The 24697-nt window shown below is 40.7% G+C and overlaps 2 protein-coding genes across 4 annotated transcripts in view; one reads left to right on the forward strand and one right to left on the reverse strand.

Moving 5' to 3' along the window:
• The window catches only part of LOC140076857 (interleukin-13 receptor subunit alpha-1-like), a 39094-nt gene extending 22692 nt beyond the window's left edge, over positions 1 to 16402 (forward strand). For both annotated transcript variants that reach the window (XM_072123613.1, XM_072123611.1), the window contains exons 5-11: positions 1310 to 1360; positions 1864 to 2048; positions 4832 to 4968; positions 6552 to 6714; positions 7499 to 7595; positions 9148 to 9211; positions 14558 to 16402. In XM_072123613.1, coding sequence (XP_071979714.1) covers positions 1310 to 1360; positions 1864 to 2048; positions 4832 to 4968; positions 6552 to 6714; positions 7499 to 7595; positions 9148 to 9211; positions 14558 to 14683 — 823 coding nt within the window. In that variant the 3' untranslated portion in view covers positions 14684 to 16402. The remainder of the gene's footprint in view (positions 1 to 1309; positions 1361 to 1863; positions 2049 to 4831; positions 4969 to 6551; positions 6715 to 7498; positions 7596 to 9147; positions 9212 to 14557) is intronic.
• Positions 16403 to 22983: 6581 nt separating this feature from the next.
• LOC140076959 (interleukin-13 receptor subunit alpha-1-like) overlaps positions 22984 to 24697 on the reverse strand; it is a 62238-nt gene continuing 60524 nt past the window's right edge. For both annotated transcript variants that reach the window (XM_072123770.1, XM_072123771.1), the window contains exon 11: positions 22984 to 24002. In XM_072123770.1, the coding sequence (XP_071979871.1) occupies positions 23916 to 24002 (87 nt within the window). In that variant the 3' untranslated portion in view covers positions 22984 to 23915. The remainder of the gene's footprint in view (positions 24003 to 24697) is intronic.

Genomic DNA, 24697 nt, shown 5'->3' on the forward strand with positions numbered 1-24697 from the left:
AATATTGCATAGGATGACATTGTACATCAACCATTACATATCCATATCCTACCACCATCCCACCCCTCCCCGGTCAGAGAGAGAGAGAGGGAAAAAAAAAAAAAAAACAAGGCAACACCTTTTGGTAGGTCAATAATGTTACATATATAAATGATGTGAACAAGGAAGAAGCTTATACTATGCTCACGTATAAGAATTAAACCTGGGAACTCATTGACCCTGAACCTGATAACCTTATGATACAGAATGACTGTACTCTTTAGAAATTAAAGGGGTTGTCCACGTTCAGTAAATAATTGATATTGTTTGTGTAAGGAAAAGTTATCCAATTTTCCAATATACTTTCTGTATCAATTCCTCAAAGTTTTCATGATCTCTGCTTGCTGTCCTGCTATAGAAAGCTTCCAGTGGATAAAGAGATTCGTCCATGTGATGTGATGGACAGGCAGGTGCATGAGCTGTCATTATCACAGAGAGTAGTAGGAGCTGTCTCATAAAAACTACTTGTGTACCTGCGTGTCCATCACATAACCAGGGACAGATTTCTATCTTCAGGATTTAAACATAGAAGCTCTCTATAGCATGACAGCAAGCAGAGATCTAGAAAACTGTGAGGAATTGAAAGAGAGAAATTGAAGGAAAAGAAAGTATATTGGGAAATTGTATAACACCATATCAAATATTTGCTGAAAGTGGCCAACCCCTTTAAGTTTATGGTCATAAAATGTACAAATTGGTTATTTTGTGACATATATATATATATATATATATATATCTTGGCTCCAGATATGAGTGGTGCCAGAAGATCAGCCTTCATAACACAATTTTGTGTTAGTACTTTTGTAAAAGTTGTTAGTAGTGTAAAACATTTTTGTTTTATTCCAGGATTAGTCTGGAGCAATAAGGGAGTGTCTTCACACTGCTGTTCTGTGTCACTTCTGCACTGAATTGCTCCACACCCCTCCCCTATGCTCTGAGTGACTGCTGTAGCATTCAGACTGATGCCCATTACAGCTTTTACTCAGAGCAGAGGAGTAGTGCCATGAAGCAGCCCAAAATTAGAATTCCTAAAAGTTATGACTAGATTTTAAATGAAGTAAGAAACATTTTTAAAAACTGAAGGTTAAGGAATGGAAACACAAAAAACAAAATGTGTTACATTCTTAAAAGGATAAATGAATAAGGACAAATAAACACAAGAAGTTTTCAGGAATAACCTCACTCTCCGAATCCTTTACTTTCTGCATTTTTATTTTTTATTTTAAAGCACTCTAAAATATCTGGTGTAACTTATTGTATTACCATGCAGGATTGCTGATGGAGATTCATGTCCTCCTCGAGTAAACAAGCAGTCAACTCTGTAAGTAGGGTGGGAAATACAGTGGGGTAGATTATCAATCTGGCAGAAATCAATGTTAATGGGGGGCATTTTTGATTGCATATTTAGTGTAGAATAAACTTTCCTTGTGTAAATAGAGTTTTTGCCACCCTCACCAGTTCCCAAAAAGGGGGTGAGAAAAAGGTGGGCCAAAAGGCCCCATTAAATTTACCTTCCACATTAGAATTTTGGTAAAATATAGCTCCAAAGTCAAGGCATGTGAACAGCTTTTATTATGTGCATTTTGTTTTTTATTGTACTATTTAATAGTCTTTAGCTCAAAAAAGATAATAATTCCCACCCTTTCAAACACATTTGCATATTATTTTCCCAGAATCCCCAGTAGAGCATACATTGCCTTTCACACTGTATTCACCTATAAAGGTGTTATGCAAAGGGTTATATTCTCAAAATCTAAATGTGTAATTCTAATCCGGAAAAAATATTAAAATCTATAATTCCTATATTTTTTATTTGAACTTTAGTTTTCGGGACTTACTGGGTGGAGGAGAGCTGTGCCAGAATTATACATCTTACAGTGGAAATACCTTTGGATGCCTTTTCAGAGTAGATGCCAGGATGGAATTCAAAAAGTTTTTAGCAGTGGTAATGGACAGGTCTCAGAATATTAGACCTTATATTTACTTCATCCCCTGTATCAATAGCATAGGTGAGTATACAAAGTAGATGCAAGTATGAATGTATTATTGTGGCCATCGATAAAGCCAATGTAGATCATATAATTAAAGGGGCTGTCCACTTTCAGCAAACAATTGATATTGTTTTGTATAACGAAAAGTTATCCAATTTTCCAATATACTTTCTGTATCAATTCATCACTGTTTTCTAGAACTCTCCTTTCTGTCCTGCCATATAAAAGCTTCTATGTTGATTTCCAGTGGATAGAAATCTGTCCATGGTCATGTGATGGACAGGCAGGTGCACAACTCATTAGTATCAGAGAGTAATCAGAGCCGCGTGATAATAATGGCCCATGACCTGCGTGGCCATCACATGACCATGGACTGAATACTATCCGCCAGAAGTAAATATTAAACCTTTCTATAGCAGAACAGCAAGCAGAGATCTACAAAACCATTTGGAATTGATACAGGAAGTATATTGGAAAATCGTATAACTTCTCCTTCCACAAACCATATCAATTTATTTTTCTGAAAGTGGACAACCGCCTTTAACGAGTACATGATGTAATTACGTGATGAAACTCGACATGGCTTGTATTTTTTCAGAATTATTTTCCTATTTTAAAGGGAACCTGTCATCAGGATTTCCAATTTTGACCTTATGACTGGTTCCTGTAGGTTTTTTATGCTAGTTACCAATATTATTTTATAACAAACATTTTAAGTTGCATTCAATTTTAAAGGTATATAAAAGTTTACCTGGCTCCATGAGTCTGGGTGCGTTTGTGCGAGGCTGCGAGTCCTGGTGTCATCGCTGCTCTCCCCCTCCCTCCTTCCTTAATGCAGACGTGTGCTTACCCCGTGCTGCAAGCAAATCCCTCTCAGCTGACATTTGCAGGAGGGAGGGAGAGAGCTAGGAGAGCAGTGATGACACCGGGACTCGCAGCATGCCCCCATGAGCCTTCCCTATTTGCTAATTGGAGACAAAAGAGCATGTGTCATGTAGCAAAAAACAAAAATACTTTATTTCAATACATATATAGACATAAAGCAAACATCATAAGGACAAAAAAGATAAAAGACATTTGAAAAGGATGCAAACCCAGTGCACCCGTGAATAAAAAGCCAACTGGAGCCTGACACCTGATAATGTCAGGTCATCCAGACCTGGGCCCCCAACAAACAAACCCCACAACACTAACTCCAAAGTATAAATACAAGGCAGGTGCATGTGAGCTGGAGTAGGGTCACCGCAGCCAGCAGATCTAGCATGAGGGTGTGCAACAATCTGTGCACTCACTGCATAATATCCATCCATGCCGGCACAAACCAATAATGGAATAAAGTGCATTGATCTAAAAACACAAGCCAATGCAAATGAGTGTTACCAAAAAGGTGCGAGATGGGGACGAGGGCCCAGGAAGAGTCGCCCCACGCGTTCCGCTGCTAACCGCAGCTTCCTCAGACCCCCTTTTTAAATGTTTTTCTCTTATTTGTCCTTATGATGTTTGCTTCATGTCTATATATGTATTGAAATAAAGTATTTTAGTTTTTTGCTACATGACACATGCTCTCTTGTCTCTAATTTGCATAATTGGTTTTTGCATGTGTGTAGCCCTTGATTGGGTTCAACTATCCTGACAAAGATCCCAATTCCATTCACACCTTTCCTATTTGCTGGCAGAGAGCCAGGTATACTTTTATATACTTTTAAAACTGAATGGAACCGAGAATGTTTATAATACAAGAAGATTGGGAATAAGTATTAAAAAGTCAATGGCACGGGTCACAGTGGTGGAACTCAGGTTTGCCAGACAGGTTAAGTGACTAAAGGCCTCATCCTGCAGTCCGGGGTAGTGCAGGATGTGCTATGTTCAGTCCTATTTTAAAGAGAACCCGTCTGTATGCAAATGACCTGTGAAATGTCCAATGAGTCATTCGCACATTCAAGCTGTCCAGCTTATTCATGAGTGGGAGGTACAGCCACACCCCCAGTGCTTGACTGACGGCCTGTATAATGGTGTGATGTCTGCTCCATGTGCTTGCTTGTGGCCACGCCTCCTGCAGCCTGTGTGTATGTGTATGTGAAAGATACAACAGCTCCAGGATGCAGCCGTGATATAGCAGAACATGTCAGGTACTTGTGTAGCTGATGTCTGTGTCTCTGTGTATTAGGAGGGAGAGCATGTCAGCAGATAAAGCACAGACACCAGCAATGCTTTACTATACATTACACCCAGACATGGGAAGGGGGAACAGGGATGATATCACTGCCTCTGACCATGTGACCTGCTTCATTTACATAATAAAGAATAGATGATTTTACAATGATTAATGTATAAAATAACTAGATAAAGGCTGGGAATGGATCCTTGTGAGCTGCCCCAACAGGTAGTAGTGACAGAAATAGTGACAGAGACCTGATGACAGGTGTCCTTTAAAGGAAAACTTCCTGGGACTTCATGAGGAGCGCAGAGATGTGGACAGGGCTGGATTATCATTGGAGCTCCTGCCCTGTGACTCCTCCGGTTAAGGGGACCCTGAGGGGGAGCTACAATTATAATCCACATTTCCCCTCCTTGTTTCATTGTTATTGGTGTCTTCAAGATGCCAATACGATTGAACGCTGTGGCAGAACAGAGAGCAATTAGTTGCTGATTAAATTGCTGTGTGGACAGTTTGTGGTAAAGAAGTGGGTCAAAATGTGAAATCCTGATGACAGGTTCCTTTTGGGCTTTAAATCTGTACATAATTGTATCTTTTTTTATGTATCTATATTCATTTTTGTAAAAACATGTTTTACTTTCAGCAAAACTGAAAGCTCCAGTCATCCATTTAAAGAGGACTCCGAATAACACAGTGCTGGTTCAGTGGAATGTGTCGGATACATCAGAATATGATCTAGAATACAACATCTTATCCAATACAGATAAACAAACAGAAAAGGTATGATGTTAGTTGTCTACTATTACTTAACCTCTTCACAACTCACTGATGTTTTGGACTATGTTCATGAAAGAAAGTTCTGAAGTTCGGTCAAGTAGTAGAACCTCTCCAATCACACTCCAGGTTACAATCCAGCCAACTCATTGGTCAATAACTTACATATAGTTAACTGTTGCCTTTCCAGGCAGCTTCTGACATGGAGAGGGACGCTTTCGCAGCACCTACTTAACCTTTTGCATCCGTAGGGGTGTTGCAACTCTTATGCAAAAAACATTTAATCGTAAAACATATTTTAATTCTGCTGCATCGTCAAGTATGAAAATGTTAATTTAATTATTTTCTACAACTTCTGTGAAGGTACTTGAATGTTTTTTGGTACTTGAATGTTTATACAGGCGGTCCCCTACTTAAGAACACCGACTTACAGATGACCCCTAGTTACAAATGGACTGCTGGTAATTGGTAATTTACTGTACCTTAGTCCTAGATTACAATAAACAGCTATAACAGTTATCACATGTGTCTGCAAGTTTCGACTTGCATACAAATTCAACTTAAGAACAAATCTACAGAACCTATCTTGTACGCAGTGGCGTAACTTGAAGTTAATGGGCCCCAGTGCAAAGTTTGTGTCAGGGCCCCGACTATAATGTATGGTTTATACTACTAATCATTTCATATAGGAAAGTGAGACCTTATGGGCCCCCAAATCCTCTTGGGCCCCGTTGCGACCGCATCCTCTGCACCCCCTCAAGTTACGCCCCTGCTTGTACGTAACCCGGGGACTGCCTGTATGTCGTAAAGGTCATGTGTGGGAAACTACTTTCAATGAGTTATTATTATTTGAAAACTTTCTTTCTTTCATGTGGGAAAATAAGTAAGATTCTTCTGTTGTCTCGAATCCTGAAATGCTTTGGGAACAAAAACTATTTCAAGTGAACCTGTCACCTGCATTGTGATTTTTTAGCTGGTGACAGGTTCCAATGGCCTATGCTAAGCTAAATTTAAATTTGTCATCATTGAAGCTACTGACTTGGCCATTTCACCTGCGACACCCTATAGTCATTACAGATTTATGAAAAAATGGCCAAGAGGAATTACCTGTACATAGTGGGGCACATGTACTAAGGGCCCTGCCCCGGTTTTCTGGCAGACTTTGCATGATCTTTTTAGTGCAAATAGCTTGCACAGTTATTAAGAATTGCTTGTACCGCATTTATGTTGCACGCAACTCTTTTGCGGCGCGGCTACACTAGGCATCATCCAACAAAATTAGGGGGCGTTCCGATGCTCAATCGGATGGTGCACCAAATTTAACATGCAAAGTGTGACAGAATTGTGTTGCACAGTCCACATTAAAGGTGGACCAAAAAAAGGGTGCATTCTGTCAGAGCTGTGCAGGGGGTGCTAGATTCATGAAGAACGTGTGCCACAAATCCTGAATTTGGCGCAGCCTGCACAGGCCTACTGCATTTAGTGCACTTTGCACTGTTGTTTAGTAAATGTTCTGCATTGAATGCAAGGCAACATTTCTGTCTCTATTTAATTCTGTGTCTTTAACACTGATGTGTTTGTATTTAAAGGTTGCAGCTAGTAATAAAGAATTTTTCAATATACTGCCCGATGTTCAGTTCGCAATTAAAGTACGAGTGGCCTTAGCTCAACGTCGCATCTGTTCAGCTAGTCCAGATGATCCAGTCAAGAAATTCCTTTGGAGTGATTGGAGTGAGATCAAGACATTGCCAGGTACAGAAAAATATCTACGCTTTTTGTTACACTCTCTGGTTAAAGGAAATCACTCATCAAAATCCATCATGGATAAACCAGGGACACTTACCCATAGATCCAGGCAGCGTGATTGTGGTAATCTTCTTATATTTGTTATGCTTTGCCTCCCTCCTTCTAAAATCAACTTTTAAAATTATGCTAATGAGCACAAGGTGCTACTGGGGCAGTTCCCAGAGCCCCTCTGTGCTGCAGATTCACATCGTGTTGCAGTATCAAGAAGCAATTTCCCCCATCCAAATTTGTGCTGAAACTGCAGTGAGATTACATCAGGTAGAGGAAGAGAAGTGCTGAAGGAGCGGAGAATGAATGGCCTCTGGGAACAGCCCCGGTAGCCCTTGTGGCTCATTAGCATAATGTTAAATGTTGATTTTAGAAAGAAGGAGGCAATGGATAACATGTAAGTTTCCCTGGTTTATCCATGCTTGATTTTGATGGTACATTTCCTTTAAAGAGATCATAATGGAAAATTGAATTGGAAGGTGAACTGAAGGTTTGCAGTTTGCAGACCCTGGAAGAGAATGGACCTTCCATTTTGCATCTTATATTAATAGTGGAGAAAAATAAAATGTAACATTTAATTTTGAGTCACTTTAACAGTGAATAGTCAGAATCAGGGTCCCTACGCGGTCATTTACCAATTAGTTATGGTTTCTGTTATTTCAATACTGAGTTTTGTATACATTGCATTGTTGTCTATTGCATCTATTACAGATGTCTGATTCAGTCATTTCTTATTTTCTAGCTGTGACGGGAGGGAGAATAACACTTATAGTGATCCTACTCCTGGTTTCATTGGTAATCATCGTGGCTACGATACTTTTACTTATCAACATGAGAAGGTAAAGTTATTTTGATCCATAGGGCTTCTTTTTTGTATTTTACATTTTTTTTAAATTAACAAACTTTAAGGGTCAAACACAAAGAAAGTAACATTTCCATATTTGTAGATGTATTAGATTTATAAGGTTGTTTCTTTAATATTCTTTTATATTCTTTAAGTAATTTTTGGGCTTCTTTATGATTAACTATCTGTAGTTAGTAGTAAATAACTTCTCTTAGCTAAAACAAAATAGAATGGGTTAACAAAAATATTTTATTTGGATCTATCTCTCTCTCTTTGACTCTCTCCAAATGTTTCTGTCTCTGAGTGTCTCTGAATGTCTCTGACTGTATCTGTCTGTGTCTGTCTGTCTCTGACTAACTCTGGCACAGACCCGCTCTGTCACTGACTGGTGGTGTGTCTCTGTCCGTGTCTCTGTCTCTGGCTGTCTGTGTGTCTGTGTCTCTGGCTGTCTGTGTGTCTCTGGCTGTCTGTGTGTCTCTGGCTGTCTGTGTGTCTCTGGCTGTCTGTGTGTCTCTGTAAATCTCTGTCTCTGACTCCTCCAGGTTTCTCTGACACTGTCTCTGTCTGTCTTTGACAGTCTCTGTATTTGTCTCTCACTGTCACTTTGTCTAAGGGGGGATTTATCAGAAGTGTCTAGGAGCAGAACTGTTCTAGCTGCCCACAGGCCACCAATTAGAGCTCAAGTTTTATTTTCCCACAGCTGTTTATAAAATTACAGCTGAACTCTGATTTGTTTCCATGGGCAACTGGAACAGTTTTACTTCAGACATTTCTGATAAATCTCCCCCTATCTCTGTATCCCTATGCATCTTACCTCACACATAAGTTGTCTTATACTCAGTGCCTATAGTAACCAAGCAAAGCTCAGAGCTCATATTAATGACCTGTGGCAAAACGGCAACCAATCACGGCTCAGCTTCAGCAGCAACAGACAATTGCTCCTGCATATGGTGGTTAATAAGTTTATTTTGGATAGCGCAGGGTTAAAATTTTGGGTTAAAAACCTAGTCAATGACGTTCCCTGAGTCACAGAAAGCGGCTGTGCAAAATTTGCAGATACACACATACATACACTCAGCTTTATATATTAGATGTAGGATACAACACGAATGCATGTGGGAATGCAACACCCAAACTTATCAACATGCCACCACATTTTAGATTTTCATCATGTATTATAATCATGGGGGCAGTTTAGACAAAGCTCTTATAAAAGTGAATTATAGCTGCTACTTCCAAGCAGCCAGTGCATTATGGACGGAGCTGTCTACTTTCTGTAGCAACTCTCTATTCCTGCGTAACTCTGCTTATTTGCATGGGCTGCCATTAGTTACATCCCCACCTATTAACTACTAATCACCTATCTTATGGATAGGTTTTAGGTTTTCTTGTATTTGGGCCAAGGAGCTTTAAAGTACATCTACCACCTGGATGAAGGACTGTTTGCAAATGAGCCTGAGGGGCTCTAGGCTCCATTAACACCATTTTAAAATATAGAAGTTATATCAGTTTTCTCTTTAAAACTCATATTTTCCATTTTTTTTTAGATTGCTGATCCTAATTTGCCCCCGAATACCAGACCCTGGTAAAGTTATATCAAGAGATTTTCCGGTAAATATTGGTTTTCCTAGTTTTCTGTTGTTTGGTGATACAGATCATTGGTGAGAGGATCTAAATATTTGTCTTTGCCCAGATTTTTACTGTTATAATATTCAATAAAATTTGCACATTCTGGAGATGACCACCAGTTACGATTACACGGAGACCAGGGGTGTATTTAAAGCAGTAGCAGCAATAGCATTTGCTACGGGGCCCGGAGTGTTGGGGGCCCCGGTACCCAACCTGACACACTTAAGAATTGAGGATATACATATTATGATGCACATTGTACAACATAATACGTATATAACAATTCACATTTTCCACGGTATACAGTACACTGCATGAATCGACAGCTCAGATAAGAAATGTCCGGGGAGAGGGGACAGCAGGAAGACTAGGGATCTCTCATCTCTAATACCTGCCATGTACTTCCCCCATGTGGTCCGCAGCTACTCGGACAGGTCTGTGTGTAACAGTGTATACAAATATTTATATTTTCCTTTTTCCCTGGACCCTTAAAGGTTGGGCTTGATGGACTTCTATACTATGATAGTGTGTATTTGCATATTCTATGCCCAGACTTCTTAGTGGACCATACATGACCTTTAAGAGTGTACCTCTGCAAAGATGGCCTCCAAAGACAATCTTAAAGGGAACCTACCACCACGATTCTACCTATAAAGGTAGATCGGGTGGTAGGTGGATGTAAGGGACGTGAGGAGAGCTCTTTTTAGAGCTAATCCTCACGTCCCCGCTAACTTTTGGGAAACTTTATTGACCTAATATGTAAATTTCATTATGTGGCTACTGGGGCATGGAGTAGCCGGCACGAGGCTACACAGCGTGGCTACTCCACGCCCCAGTAGCCACATTACTCCTCCTACCCTGTTGCGTCCCAGCTCCGAGGCCGGAGCTACTGCGCATGCGCAGTAGCCGGCTTGTCGGACGAGGGCGCGCAGCTACGAGGAGCTGCGCGCCGCACACAACAGGGTAGGAGGAGTATGGGGCGTGGAGTAGCCGCGCTGTGTAGCCTCGTGCTCGGCTACTCCACGCCCCAGTAGCCGAATAACGAAATTTACATATTAGCTCAATGAAGTGTACCAAAAGTTAGCGGGGACGCAAGGATTAGCTCTAAAAAGAGCCATTCTCACGTCCCTTACATCCACCTACCACCCGATCTACCTTTATAGGTAGATTCGTGGTGGTAGGTTCTCTTTAAGTACCGTATTTTTCGGACTATAAGGCACACTGGATTATAAGGCGCACCTTCAGTAAATGCCTGCTAAAACGTCTAGGTTCATATATATGTTGCACTGGATTATAAGGATGAATGACCAGCAGGTGGCAGACCTGTGCACAGTTCAAGACAGCTGTTGTCTGTAAGTGCGGTTCAGATATAAGGCGCACCTTTGATTTCTGAGAAAAATCAAAGGATTTTTTGTGCGCCTTATAGTCCGAAAAATACGGTAGTGCCTTTTGCTTGGCGACCACCTGAACATATGCATGATTAATAATTAAAGTGCCATGGTTATACCCAGACTGCCTCCAATGTATATTGCTTAATAATGTAAAGACATAAACTGATTTTTATTGGGCTCCCTATTGTTAAACTCCAAAGACTTGAGGGGAGAGTTAGAATTGTCTGAGGTAAAGCTGATCTTGTTGCCCAAGGCAACCAATCAGAGCTCAGCTTACATTTTCCCCGCAGCTGTTTATAGAAGTAAAGCTGAGCTCTGATTGGTTTCCACCTCAGATTGGTTTTACCTCAGACACTACTGATAATTCTTCCCCACTAAGTTCATAAGTAAAGCAGGAAATACTTGCTCTATAATTCCCTCTCGCCATGTGAAATATCTGCGCTGCGATAAAATTCTTATGATGTTTACATGCAGGTGATTAGTTATGGTTGGGCTGAATGTAAGTATGTGGATGTTAGTCTTCTTGGCTCTAATGCTTTAACATCCTTTTAATTCTTTGATTGGAACAAATTATTTGAAGACAAAAACATCTGCATGTACTTGACCATTGGCAAGTGGCCATAGCACATCGCATTAATAACTACAAGAACAAATAAGCCGCATTTTTTTCCCTAGGTCATTCCGCAAATTCCCCTTCCATGCATTCAATTCATCTGGGACCAGCCATTAATTGAAAGACCAAAATTGGTGTACAGTGTCACTTAACATGCCTCAACGTTCAATTAACCCTTCACGCTCTGCGACGGATATATCCGCCGCAGAGCTATGAAGGGTGTATGAAGAGGGCTCACGGGCTGAGCCCTCTTCATACAGAGATGGGCTTTGCTGCATATTGCAGCAAAGACCCATCACTATCACCGCGGGTGTTAACCTCTCCTAAGGCGGCACTGAAAGCATGGCGGCGCATGGGCGCCATCGGGGGGTGGCAATCTGTTGTCATGACAGCCTCGCTTCTTCGTTTGACCCGAGGCTGAATGGCTTCTGCAGATTCGTTACAATGAGCCAGTGGCTCATTATAACGCATACTGTGCAGAAATGCCATATACTGCAATACAGTAGTATTGCAGTATATGGTAGGAACGATCTGACCATCTAGGCTTAATGTACCCTAGAAGGTCTAAGAAATAGTGAAAAAAAAAGAAAAAAAAAAGTTTAAAAAATGTAAAAAATTAATAAAATATTAAAAATTCAAATCACCCCCCTTTCCCTAGAACTGATATAAAATATAATAAACAGTAAAAATCACAGACACATTAGGCATCGCCGCGTCCCAAAATGCCCGATCTATCAAAATATAAAAACGGTTATAACCAGCGGTGACCTCCGAAACGGGAAATGGCGCCCAAAAGGCCGAAATGCTACTTTTACACATTTTTACATGACATAAAAAATGTAATGAAAAGTGATCAAAATGTTGCACAGTCCTCAAAATGGTAGCAATTAAAACTTTGACTCATTTTGCAAAAAATGACCCCTCACACAGCTCCATACACTAAAAGTATGAAGTTATTAGCGTCAGAAGATGGCAATTTTTTTTTTCCTTTTTCGTACACATATGTTTAATTTTTGAAAATCTATTAACACGCGATATACCCTGTATAAATTTGGTATCACCGTGATCGTACCGAACCAAAGAATTAAGTAGAGGTGTTATTTGGAGCGCAGAGTGAAAGTCGTAAAAACTGAGCCCACAAGAACGTGACGCACATGCGTTATTTTTCCACACTTGGAATTTTTTTCCTGCTTCGCAGTACACGGCATGGAATAATAAATAACACCACGGGAAAGTAACATTTGCTACGCACAAAATAAGCCCTCACACAGCTCTGTACATGTAAAAATGATAAAGTTATGGATTTTTGAAGGTGGAGAGGGAGAAATGAGCAAAAAAACCCTGCGTCCTTAAGGGGTTAAATATCTTTACTGTCTGTAAAAATGTTCTCCAACTAAAAGTGGCTGCAAATAGTATAAAATAAGACTACAAAAGTATCTCTCTGTACATCTATTCCCCCTGTTCTGTTTATAAGCTTCCTGTCTACAATGGAATCATGTGTCACACAGGAAGAGCTGTGATTACTAACACAATCAGGCAGATTTACTAATCCAGGCTAATATTTAGACATAGTGGGGCTCATTTACTTACCCGTACGCTGGAGTTCACCGAAAGTGCACACTAAGATCGTGCGCCCGATATCCTGCATGTGTCGCTTCCCCGCTCAGGTCCGCCGGAGTTCACCTTCTTCTTCCTGATGCATGTAAGTGCTTGGGCTTGCGACACAATTTGAAAGTTAAATCCCACGCTCAGTCGGATCGTCCGATGGCACGTCCCCCAATTTGTGCATGGAAGCAAGCGCAGCGTGCGCCAAAAGAGGATCGCGTGTGACACAATCCCAGCGCAGACACCTGTTAAATACCTGTCAAAACCGTGTAAAAAGGCGCACGGTCTGACGAAAATGAGAAGCGCGACCCTTAGTAAATGAGTCCCAGTGTATGCTTAGACAACACCATCTTGAATTGCACCAACTTTTTTACCATCTGTAGATCTAAGTTTATCAATTATCATTAAGCTCACTTTGTAATGAAAATTGATATTTCGGGAGAAATTTAGGTAAACATTAAGGCATCTTAAGATCTTCTTGTATTACAATAAGCTTTCCCCTTCATGTACATGGTAAAATTATACTAGGAAATCTACCATCAAAGTCGCATGCTTATGATCATGTGATATTTCAGGTTTTTTTTTTGTTTAATAAATTAGCAAAAAATATCTACAGTTCAGTTTTTTTCTGTCAAGGTAAGGGCAGAGTGTTCATTAATGAGCAAAAAAAAACTTTTTTGATTTGACCAATTGACTGCAGTGAAACATTTAAAAGGGGTCCCAATACTTTCCATAACCACTATACTCATTTACTTACCCGTCCACTGGAGTTCACGGAAAGTGCATTGTCCGACGATAATACAACCTGCCGCGATTCACTAAGATCGTGCATGTCAAGGCACAGTAGTGCCACAGTATTGTACATGGCCTCCTTAATTGTAAAATCATATTTTAAAATTATGCTAATGAACCAGGAGGGCTGTGGGGGGTTAACAGCGCACCGCCCTGCTCTAGTTTCACAGGCTGTTACCATGTGCAGGAACCCTTCTCCCATCCCACTGTGTGCTAAATAAAACAATACCATGAGATAACATTTTTGACTCTTTACATATAGGACCAATATTCTATACAAAATTAGTTAAAATCCCCCCAAAATGTTTAATTCACCAAAAGTACTGCTTGAATTATCACTTTCTATTAAGAAATGTATCAAAACCCTGCCACAAAAGTTATTTTTATGGATCTAATGGAAAATTTCATTGCAACTTCATTTTGCTTTTGGCTGGGGGTAATGTCTGTTTTATGTACCCCCCTAGTAGTAATTCATTAGCTACAGTTCTCAAAAAAGGACTACAAAAGGAATTGGATTTGTCAGATGGTGTATAAAAAAGGGATTTATATCAATTTTAGATATTAGGGTAAGGCATATAAACGTGATAAACACAAATCCATGTTTGGCCATTGCCAAATGGAGGCTGAAACTCTGAATGGCCAATGTTTGTAGACGTTGGTTGATATTACCTCATTAATGTCATAACAGATAAGACTCGCACCATTGACTAATCCTTCAGTGATGTTGACGCATTATGTGGCCAAATTTTAATATGAAATTTGCCTTTTGAGGGAAAAGGGAAGGCCACAGATGAATAACAACTTCCTCTTCCTGCTTTGTATGCTTTGTACATGTTTTATGCACCCACTATTATAGATATAATATATAAATTTATATTGGTATATTATCTTACATTAAAATGTTTATTCCTTTTACTTTTTTAACAGCAGTGGCTGCAGTATGGAAAACCCGTCTACAACGAGCCCAAGAAAGAGGAAGTCAGTCTGGTGTCGTTACTAGACACGCAACCATCGTCTTCTCAAGTGGAACAGGACCTCAAGTGGAAACCGTGAACAAATTCTATTCCCGTACTTTTGTTTATACCTTATGACAGCTGAACTTTAAACACAGGCATCATGACAGATTGCTTTGTGAACTGTGTCAAATGAGAACGCAGAAGCTTGGGATTCCTTATTTACAGTAAAGCACTCAGATATGGAAGACAGAGGAAGAATCCGGAGAATTGGGGCTTTATTAAGTTTACTCAAGATCACTCTTTTAAAGAGTTTCTTTAAGAATTGTTTACTTATCAGGTAATATCCCAACAAAGTTTGGGTAGTATGCAGGGAAAGTTTTCACCATGCAAATGTGAGCACAGAAGTCCACTTTTAGGAGTAAACATAGCATACCGCTATCAAAGCAATTGGTGCAGTCCGCTGTCGGGAGTGAGCAGAGCGAGCAGTCCGCTGTCGGGAGTGAGCAGAGTGAGCAGTCCGCTGTCGGGAGTGAGCAGAGCGAGCAGTCCGCTGTCGGGAGTGAGCAGAGCGAGCAGTCCGCTGTCGGGAGTGAGCAGAGCGAGCAGTCCGCTGTCGGGAGTGAGCAGAGCGAGCAGTCCGCTGTCGGGAGTGAGCAGAGCGAGCAGTCCGCTGTCGGGAGTGAGCAGAGCGAGCAGTCCGCTGTCGGGAGTGAGCAGAGCGAGCAGTCCGCTGTCGGGAGTGAGCAGAGCGAGCAGTGCGCTGCCGGGAGTGAGCTGAGCGAGCAGTGCGCTGCCGGGAGTGAGCCGAGCGAACAGTGCGCTGCCGGGAGTTAGCCGAGCGAGCAGTCCGCTGCCGGGAGTGAGCCGAGCGAGCCGTCCGCTGCCGGGAGTGAGCCGAGCGAGCCGTCCGCTGCCGGGAGTGAGCCGAGCGAGCCGTCTGCTGTCGGGAGTGAGCAGAGCAGTTGAATGTTTTTGTGTGTCTTTATTTATTTAGCAAAAAAGAAGTAGCATTTAACATAAAATCTGCTTCCTGGTGCAATAAACTATTTGAATTATTGAATTATTTTTTTACAGAGTTGAATGAGAAGATGATAATTGTTATATATTTTTAATTTGTTGTGGTGCTTATAAGTTACCTGAAGCATTAATGGTGTTGAACAGCCAGGAAAAATTACTTACAAAACTGCTTACACTCACCGGCCACTTTATTAGGTACACCTGTCCAACTGCTCATTAGCACTTAATTTCTAATCAGCCAATCACATGGCGGCAACTCAGTGCATTTAGGCATGTAGACATGGTCGAGACAATCTCCTGCAGTTCAAACCGAGCATCAGTATGGGGAAGAAAGGTGATTTGAGTGCCAGAAGGGCTGATCTGAGTATTAAAGAAACTGCTGATCTACTGGGATTTTCACGCACAACCATCTCTAGGGTTTACAGAGAATGGTCCGAAAAAGAAAAAACATCCAGTGAGCGGCAGTTCTGTGGGCGGAAATGCCTTGTTGATGCCAGAGGTCAGAGGAGAATGGGCAGACTGGTTCGAGCTGATAGAAAGGCAACAGTGACTCAAATCTCCACCCGTTACAACCAAAGTAGGCAGAAGAGCATCTCTGAACGCACAGTACGTCGAACTTTGTGGCAGATGGGCTACAGCAGCAGAAGACCACATCGGGTGCCATTCCTTTCAGCTAAGAACAGGAAACTGAGGCTACAATTCATCGAAAGCTCATCGAAATTGGACAGTAGAAGATTGGAAAAACGTTGCCTGGTCTGATGAGTCTCGATTTCTACTGCGACATTCGGATGGTAGGGTCAGAATTTGGCGTCAACAACATGAAAGCATGGATCCATCCTGCCTTGTATCAACGGTTCAGGCTGGTGGTGGTGTCATGGTGTGGGGAATATTTTCTTGGCACTCTTTGGGCCCCTTGGTACCAATTGAGCATCGTTGCAATGCCACAGCCTACCTGAGTATTGTTGCTGACCATGTCCATCCCTTTATGACCACAATGTACCCAACATCTGATGGCTACTTTCAGCAGGATAATGCGCCATGTCATAAAGCTGGAATCATCTCAGACTGGTTTCTTGAACATGACAATGAGTTCACTGTACTCAAATGGCCTCCACAGTCACCAGATCTCAATCCAATAGAGCATCTTTGGGATGTGGTGGAATGGGAGATTCGCATCATGGATGTGCAGCCGACAAATCTGCGGCAACAGTGTGATGCCATCATGTCAATATGGACCAAAATCTCTGAGGAATGCTTCCAGCACCTTGTTGAATCTATGCCACGAAGAATTGAGGCAGTTCTGAAGGCAAAAGGGGGTCCAACCCGTTACTAGCATGGTGTACCTAATAAAGTGGCCGGTGAGTGTATATCATTGTTATAATAGCAGAACAATGAAAACTAAATACTGATAGAAACTGAGGTTTTAATATATGTCATCATGGATTTCAATGTTCAGTGAAGCAGGTACCAAACAAAACTGAAGCTCTTGGGTCCTTATCAGTATTTAGCCTCCATCACTTTGCTCCTATAACAGAACAGAATGGGAACAGGCAATGTTGATCTGAAGTCAGCCTTAGAAATTTTCTACTTATTTTTCCATCCTCATCCTTAAGGTCCTATAATGGCCATGTTTAAAATCTGTCTTATCCTGCTCCCTACTGACATAGGCATGTGGCCTCTTCCAATGCTATAGATCAGTGATGGCAAACCTTTTAGAGACCAAGTGCCCAAACTACAACCCAAACCCACTTATTTGTGACATAGTGCCAACACGCCAATTTAGTCACTAACTTATTGCTCCCTGACTGTCGTTGTAGCTTCCAATCGTATCAGTGTCCTGAAGACCCCAATACAGTAGATAGGAGGACAAATTCAAGGTCTGCTGAACAGGAAGAATTTTTGAGCCTGAAGAAGAAGCTACAATGATTATCTAGATCTAAAAGCTTTAGATCAAAGCTTTAAAATAGCATTGAGCATGACAGGTCCTGGGCTGCCTAGGAGTGCAAGTAGATACCTTGAGTTCTCTCTGGTAATGGCCTGGGTGCCAACAGAGAGGGCTCTGCGTTCCACCTCTGGCACCTGTGCCATAGGTTCGCCACCACTGCTATAGATAGTGGTCACATCCCTATGTAGGGACCAGTAGGAGACTAAGGGTGAAACCAGAGAAATGGATGATCTGTAAGTAGAGTATGTTATTTCAAGCTATTGTAAGACCAAGTTCACACCTGTGTTTGGTAGGATCAGTTATGCATTACATTATTAATAGCGGAACAAGTGCAGCGGCCCGCATCCTTTTTTTTATTAACAGAAGGTGCGATTGCGTATGGGAACAGGAGGGGTACAGAAATTCTTCCTCTCACCTTTCATTTTTAGTACTACTTAAGCCCTTCTAAAACAGAGGGTAATGGAAAACCCCGTCTCGAGTGTGAACAGGGCTTTGGCTGTTTTTGAAATAGCTTTTTTTTCATCCCCTATAATTATAAATCTGTGTTCAAAAGAACCCTTTCCTGCAGGTAGCATTTTAGAATTTATGGAATTGTATATTTTGGATTTGAAAATAAAGTTGTGTTGAAATGTGCACATTTACTTTAATCCGAAAAGTACAGGGCCAATTTTGGAGTAACCCCCGAGGTATCCTGCCAAGCTTTGTTATTCTTCTTGAGAAAGAGAATGTTTCAGGGGTTGGCAGTTAAGAAGAGAGTGTAAATGTAACTCTTTAAGTGCACGTTAAGTTGTAGTTATATTGTTTAATGTCTTACAGTTAGAAAAGGTCCTTTCAAAGTCACTCATATTGTTGTGGCCCCTGCTAATGATGTAGCAGAGCTGAATTCACTGGACTTGTCAGTCAGGATGCTGAAAGCACAGCTGAGCTATAAGAACCAGAATATGCAGAAAGTCAACTTTACAAAAGGACTCTTTTCAGGCATGGGCTATAACAATATAGGGATAGTTGTACAGTTGTAAAATAGCAGTTTTTAAAGATCTGTTTGGTCATTGTGGATTAGTTTAATTAACAGGTTCCCTTTAAATTTTACAAACATACAACTAGCTTTGAAGCAGCTGGAGCAATATATATGATATATACTGTATATATCATATAATTTATACAGTACTACAGTAGAGGGCTACATACAGTATGTACTACTGTTAGGTGTTGTGAAGTGGTTTTGAAGCCCTGTAAAGGTAAGAGCACTACATTGAAAAGTATATTTTAAAGGAAATTTACTGTCAAAATCAAGCTTTGTAAACCAGGGACATTAACTCATAGAACCTGTGATAATCGTCTTATATTTGTTATCCATGGCCTCCTTCCTTTTAAAATAAACTTGTAAAATGATGCTATTGTAATAGCCTGTGAAGCTACAGCACTGAGGATCTCTGGTCATTCCCCCAGAGCCTTTCGGGCTCATTAGCATAATTTGACATGTTGGTTTTAGAAGGAAGGAGGCCAGTGTCCCAGGTTTATCATGATGGATTTTAATGGTAGATTTCCTTTAAGGGAACCTGTCACCATTAAAATGCAGACTAATCTTCAGCATTTTATGCAGCATAACATCCTGTGTAGGCAGGGGCGTAACTAGGAGAGGCTGGGCCCCATAGCAGATTTCTGCATGGGGCCCCCCTACCCCTTAAAATATATATATATGGCAGGCACACGTCGGGCGCGCTGGAGAGGAGGAGAGGTGAGCGCGGCTCACCCCTCCCCTCTCCATAGAGAATAGAGCCGCATGGCCGTTCTTACGGCCATAGATAGAGCACGCTCTATCTCTTTTGCTCAAAACAGTGAGTACTCGTTGTGCTCACCGTGCCGAGCCCTGGCGTATAGAAGCTTATGGGGGAAGTATATCCGGCAGCAAATCTGCGGCCAGATATACGTCCCCCATATGTTCTTGGAAAGGTACCCCTATACAGACATGTTTATACAATTACACACATTTATACACTGATATATACACACCTTTATATACACACATAAAGTTCTACTCTCGTATACTCACACCCTTATACATACAAGCATTCACTTATACACACATTTATACACTCATATACATTTATACACTAATACACAGAGTATATACAAACTCATACAATATACACATTATATACATATAATACATTTACAATACACACACAAATATATATATATATACATACATACACAAATACAGTATACACTGACCATATATACACATACATGCAGGATAAAAACACCATATACACACATGCTGCTATACATACAGAATATAAACATACATTCAGTATATACAGCATACATACTTACCACATACAAAAACACACATCATATATATATATGCTAATATAAATACATGCATGTAAAAATACAGTATTTGCTTCAATGCATTTATACACAGTATATACATGTATACATAGTAGATGCATATATACATAGGATTTATATATATATATATATATATATATATATATATATTTATGTATACACAGTATATATACAATATATACACATATACACAGTATATACACACATATTCACAGTATATATACAATATATACACATATACACAGTATATACACACATATACACAGTATATATACAATATATACACATATACACAGTATATACACACATATACACAGTATATATACAATATATACACACATACACAGTATATACACACATATACACAGTATATACACACATATACACAGTATATATACAATATATACACATATACACACATATACACAGTATATATACAATATATACACATATACACACATATACACAGTATATATGCAATATATACACATATACACAGTATATATACAATATATACACATATACACAGTATATATACAATATATACACATATACACAGTATATATACAATATATACACATATACACAGTATATATACAATATATACACATATACACAGTATATACACACATACACAGTATATACACACATATACACAGTATATATACAATATATACACATATACACAGTATATACACACATACACAGTATATACACATATACACAGTATATATGCAATATATACACATATACACAGTATATAGACAATATATACACATATACACAGTATATAGACAATATATACACATATACACATATACATATATATGGGTGGGGGCCGAGCGGGGGAAGGGGGGGCGGAGAATCAACTGTGCCGCCCTGCAGGCTGATGAGCGGGCAGGTCAGGGAGATGAGGGGGGCGGGTCAGAGAGGTGGCTGGGGGGCGGGTCAAGGATATGAGCAGGCAGGGATCCCGGAAAGAGGCGGGCGGGCTCAGGAGACGTGTAGATACACAGAGAGGGAGGGGCCCGGGGGCACGATCCGGCACTGCAGCCCCGGACCACTTACCCCAGGCCGTGGCAAAGCACTGCAGGGAGCGTGCATCCCCGGGCCCCTGAACCTCACGGGCCCCGTAGCAACCGCTACGGCTGCTACGGGGGTAGTTACGCCACTGTGTGTAGGGCAGATCAGGGGGCTGGCGGTTCCCTGTTCTGTCGATCTCTGCAGTTTAAGTATGAATGATAAAACCACCATCAACAAAAGACAACTTATGTTTAATCTCTGCAAAAATATTTGAAGCAAACAAGGACAAGCTCTACTTCTTAACGGATTGGTCGCACGTCCATCACAATAACATGTAGCATTGCATTTAGTACAATGTGTGCCGTCTGTTTAGACAAACGGATGGCCCACGTCCGATCGTTGTTTGCATCTTCCCTGAGTCTGTGTCTTCTGATCCCTTCTATTCCTATAAACTACAGGACACATTTGTTTTCATGAATTTGTGTCTGATCCTTGAGCAGCATTTGCTTTAATGTCCTATCTTTTATTGTTGCTCTGTTCCCATCACAAGTAACTCTGCAACAACATAATGATCTGTCACTGAAGGTCTCAAGGTCGGGACAACCTTCTCCTGATGCTGGGAATTTGAAGATTGGAAAAACCACTGTCTGATGTATCTACATCCTGCATTAGTGACAGATTACACATCATGAATTATTTTCTTGCAGTAATAATATTAATACAGGGCAGTCTGCACGAGGTGCAAACGTTGTAAAATAATAGGGATTCATTTATTGTTTTGTAAGATGTTAAAGGGGTAACATAAAACAAAAAATGTAGACTTGTTATGAATGTTTCTGAATACTTTCCTTAAAGGGTGTTGGTTATGTTGCCCAAACTGATAGTCGTGTCAATTCCAGACTGACACACAACAAAATTTTTACCCTGTAATGGTGAAGCATTTAGAAAAATAACAGTCCATAGCTGAAATCTCGGCTCCTTCCATGCAGCCACATCTAGTCTATTTGTATAAAGACATGGAAAAGCTGAGTGGTATCAGAAAATTATTCGGAAAGGCAAGGATTTGCAGAGAGATTCAGGCAATATATAACATACAGTAAGGTAAGAGTGTACTGGCGCATTTTATGGAACAGAATTTGTTGGCAGTGTTCTTATGCTGTGTGGGGTGTTGGGGACAGTTGCTGGAGTCAATCTACACCCAAACTTGCACCTAAACAAAAAGTCCGCAATACAAACTGTAGGTTCAGTCCTATTGAGAAAACTTGGCTAGGAAATTTCAACGCAATGGGGCCTATTTACTAAGGGTCCGCGGATTGTATTTCTGTCGAACTTTTTCGGGATTTGCGCCGCTGGGACAGGTATTTAACAGGGGATTGGGATGCACGCGATCAGGTTGTGGCGCAGCTGCGCTGACTTTCATGTGACAGAAATTGGGGGACGGGCCGTTGGACAATCCAACTGATTCGGACTGAGCGAACTTTCAAATTGTGTCGCAAGATCAAGCACTTACATACAAGAAGATGGTGAACTCCGGCGGTCCTGAGTGGGGAATTGACACATCTAGGATATCGGGAGCATAATCTTGGTGAATCGCGGCAGCTGTACATTACAATTCACTTTGGGTGAACTCCTCGGACAGGCAAGTAAATGTGCCCCATTGTGTGCAAGCAGGGTCTGTGTCAAAGTGACTTTGTCCTCTGTCCTAGACTCAATGGAGAGTCACAAAACAGCATTTGTACCACAACTGTGCCCAAACAACGCCACACGTATACAAAAAGACCTTAGCCCACATTTATTAAAAAAACAGTGCCAGATTTATGGATTGTGGCACATGGTCTTCATGAATCTGGTGCCCCCTGCACTGCCCCGACAGAGTGCATAAAATTTTTGGTGCACCTTTAACATGGGGCTTGCTACACAATTCTGTCGGACACTGCATGGTAAATGCGGTGTGCGCTCCGAATGTGCACCGGAATGCCGCTTTAGGTGCAAAATTTTGTGGTACGCAGGGCATAGTCCATCCGCGACACAATACTGGCGCAAACACTTTGATTTTTACGTAAAAAAGTCAGTGATAAATCTCCCCCAATGAGTTTATAACCGCCTTAGAAAAGTGTCCTGTGACATCTGGAACACACTGCAAGCCGGCAGCAGCAGATCCTTCTAGTCGTGAAAGCTGTGGTAGGGAGTCTAAGGGACATCCCCCAGGTGATCCATGAGATTGTTCATCAAACGTTTCCTTAACATATTTCACAGATTGACGACCACCGCTGCCTTGAAATTGTTTTCAAGTCTTTGATATGTAATAATGCAACATCCATTTGATCACCGGGATTCATGGTGACCTTTCCCCCGCTGGTTTGTCTTCACATTCTTTCCCGTAAGAATTTGTTACCATTCCACATGGTATTAAAATAATTTAGTAGGTCAGATCCCACTCCAGTTGTAATGCTCATGCACCTGTTGCAGAGGCTTTAGGAATGAGGTCAGCATGGCCTCTCGGACTGCAGGTCCCAACTTGTGCTACAGTTTCTATACAAGTCTTACAAGTAAGTCCTTACTTGTCCTTTATCGGACCATTCTTGGTAGGTATTAACCAAAAGATTGGTCAGTTAGTGACAGTAAATTGTTGTCATGATATCAAGGCCATTTCTTCTACCTACCAGTGGTTCCAATGCTATGTTTGACCCATTTTAGTATATACAAGAACACGGCTATGGGAATATTTACACTACCCACCATTGAAATCCACACAAGGGATGCCTGGTACTAATATGGTACTCGATACACCGTTTATCGGGTCTGGCATTGTCCATTTTTCTATACAGATGCTTTTCACAAGTGACCTTCTCTTTCCTGAGTGATTGGACTATCATTTGGCTAATACGTTTCTGGTTTGACTGAAAGTACGAAAACATTGAAAGGTTTTCCCCTTCGCCAAATGAATAAAGAGCTGAAAAATTTCAGAATATGATACATGAATACACTTCTAAGCTACGAGCAGAGACACTGGACTGATTTCCTCCTCTTTTGGTTTATTACAGACGTTTTCAGATCTTCTGCTCTTTAGCCAATTCTGAGAAGAGAACACAAAAACAGTATTATGGGACTCGTGATAGTTGTTTCATTATATTATGAATTATGTATAAGAGAAATTTATACATTATTTTTTAGAGTCCTAAAATTCCTATACAATAGAAAATTTCTAATAATGGTCCCATATGGTAAACACCGAAAGAAAAATATAACTTCCAAAATGTCACAAATAATAAATTTGATTAAAACTCACCAAAAGTTCACACACTTCATAATTTATTACCAAGGAAAATGTCAGGCCGTCCCCACAAAAAAATTTCACCAAAGTATAAAAAGTTACAGATATCAGAAAACGGTGATGCAAAGACTTAATTGGCAAACTTTCAAAAATGTTTCCACTAAAGTATAAGAAAATAGTTGCACTGCAAAACTAAAGGAATAAATACATAGAAAAAGAATATAAAAAGGTACAGGCGGTCCCCTACTTAAGGACACCCGACTTCCAGACAACCCCTAATTAAAGACTGATCCCTCTGCCCCATGTGACCTCTGGTGAAGCTCTCTGGATGTTACTATAGTCCCAGACTGCAATGATCAGCTGTAAGGTGTCTGTAATGAAGCTTTATTGATAATCCTTGGTCCCATTACAGCAAAAAATTTGAAAACTCCGATTGTTACTGGGGCAAAAAAATTTTTTGTCTGGAGCTACAATTATAAAATATACAGTTTCGACTT

Source organism: Engystomops pustulosus, chromosome 9 (genome assembly GCF_040894005.1).
Source record: "Engystomops pustulosus chromosome 9, aEngPut4.maternal, whole genome shotgun sequence".
Taxonomy (NCBI): domain Eukaryota; kingdom Metazoa; phylum Chordata; class Amphibia; order Anura; family Leptodactylidae; genus Engystomops; species Engystomops pustulosus.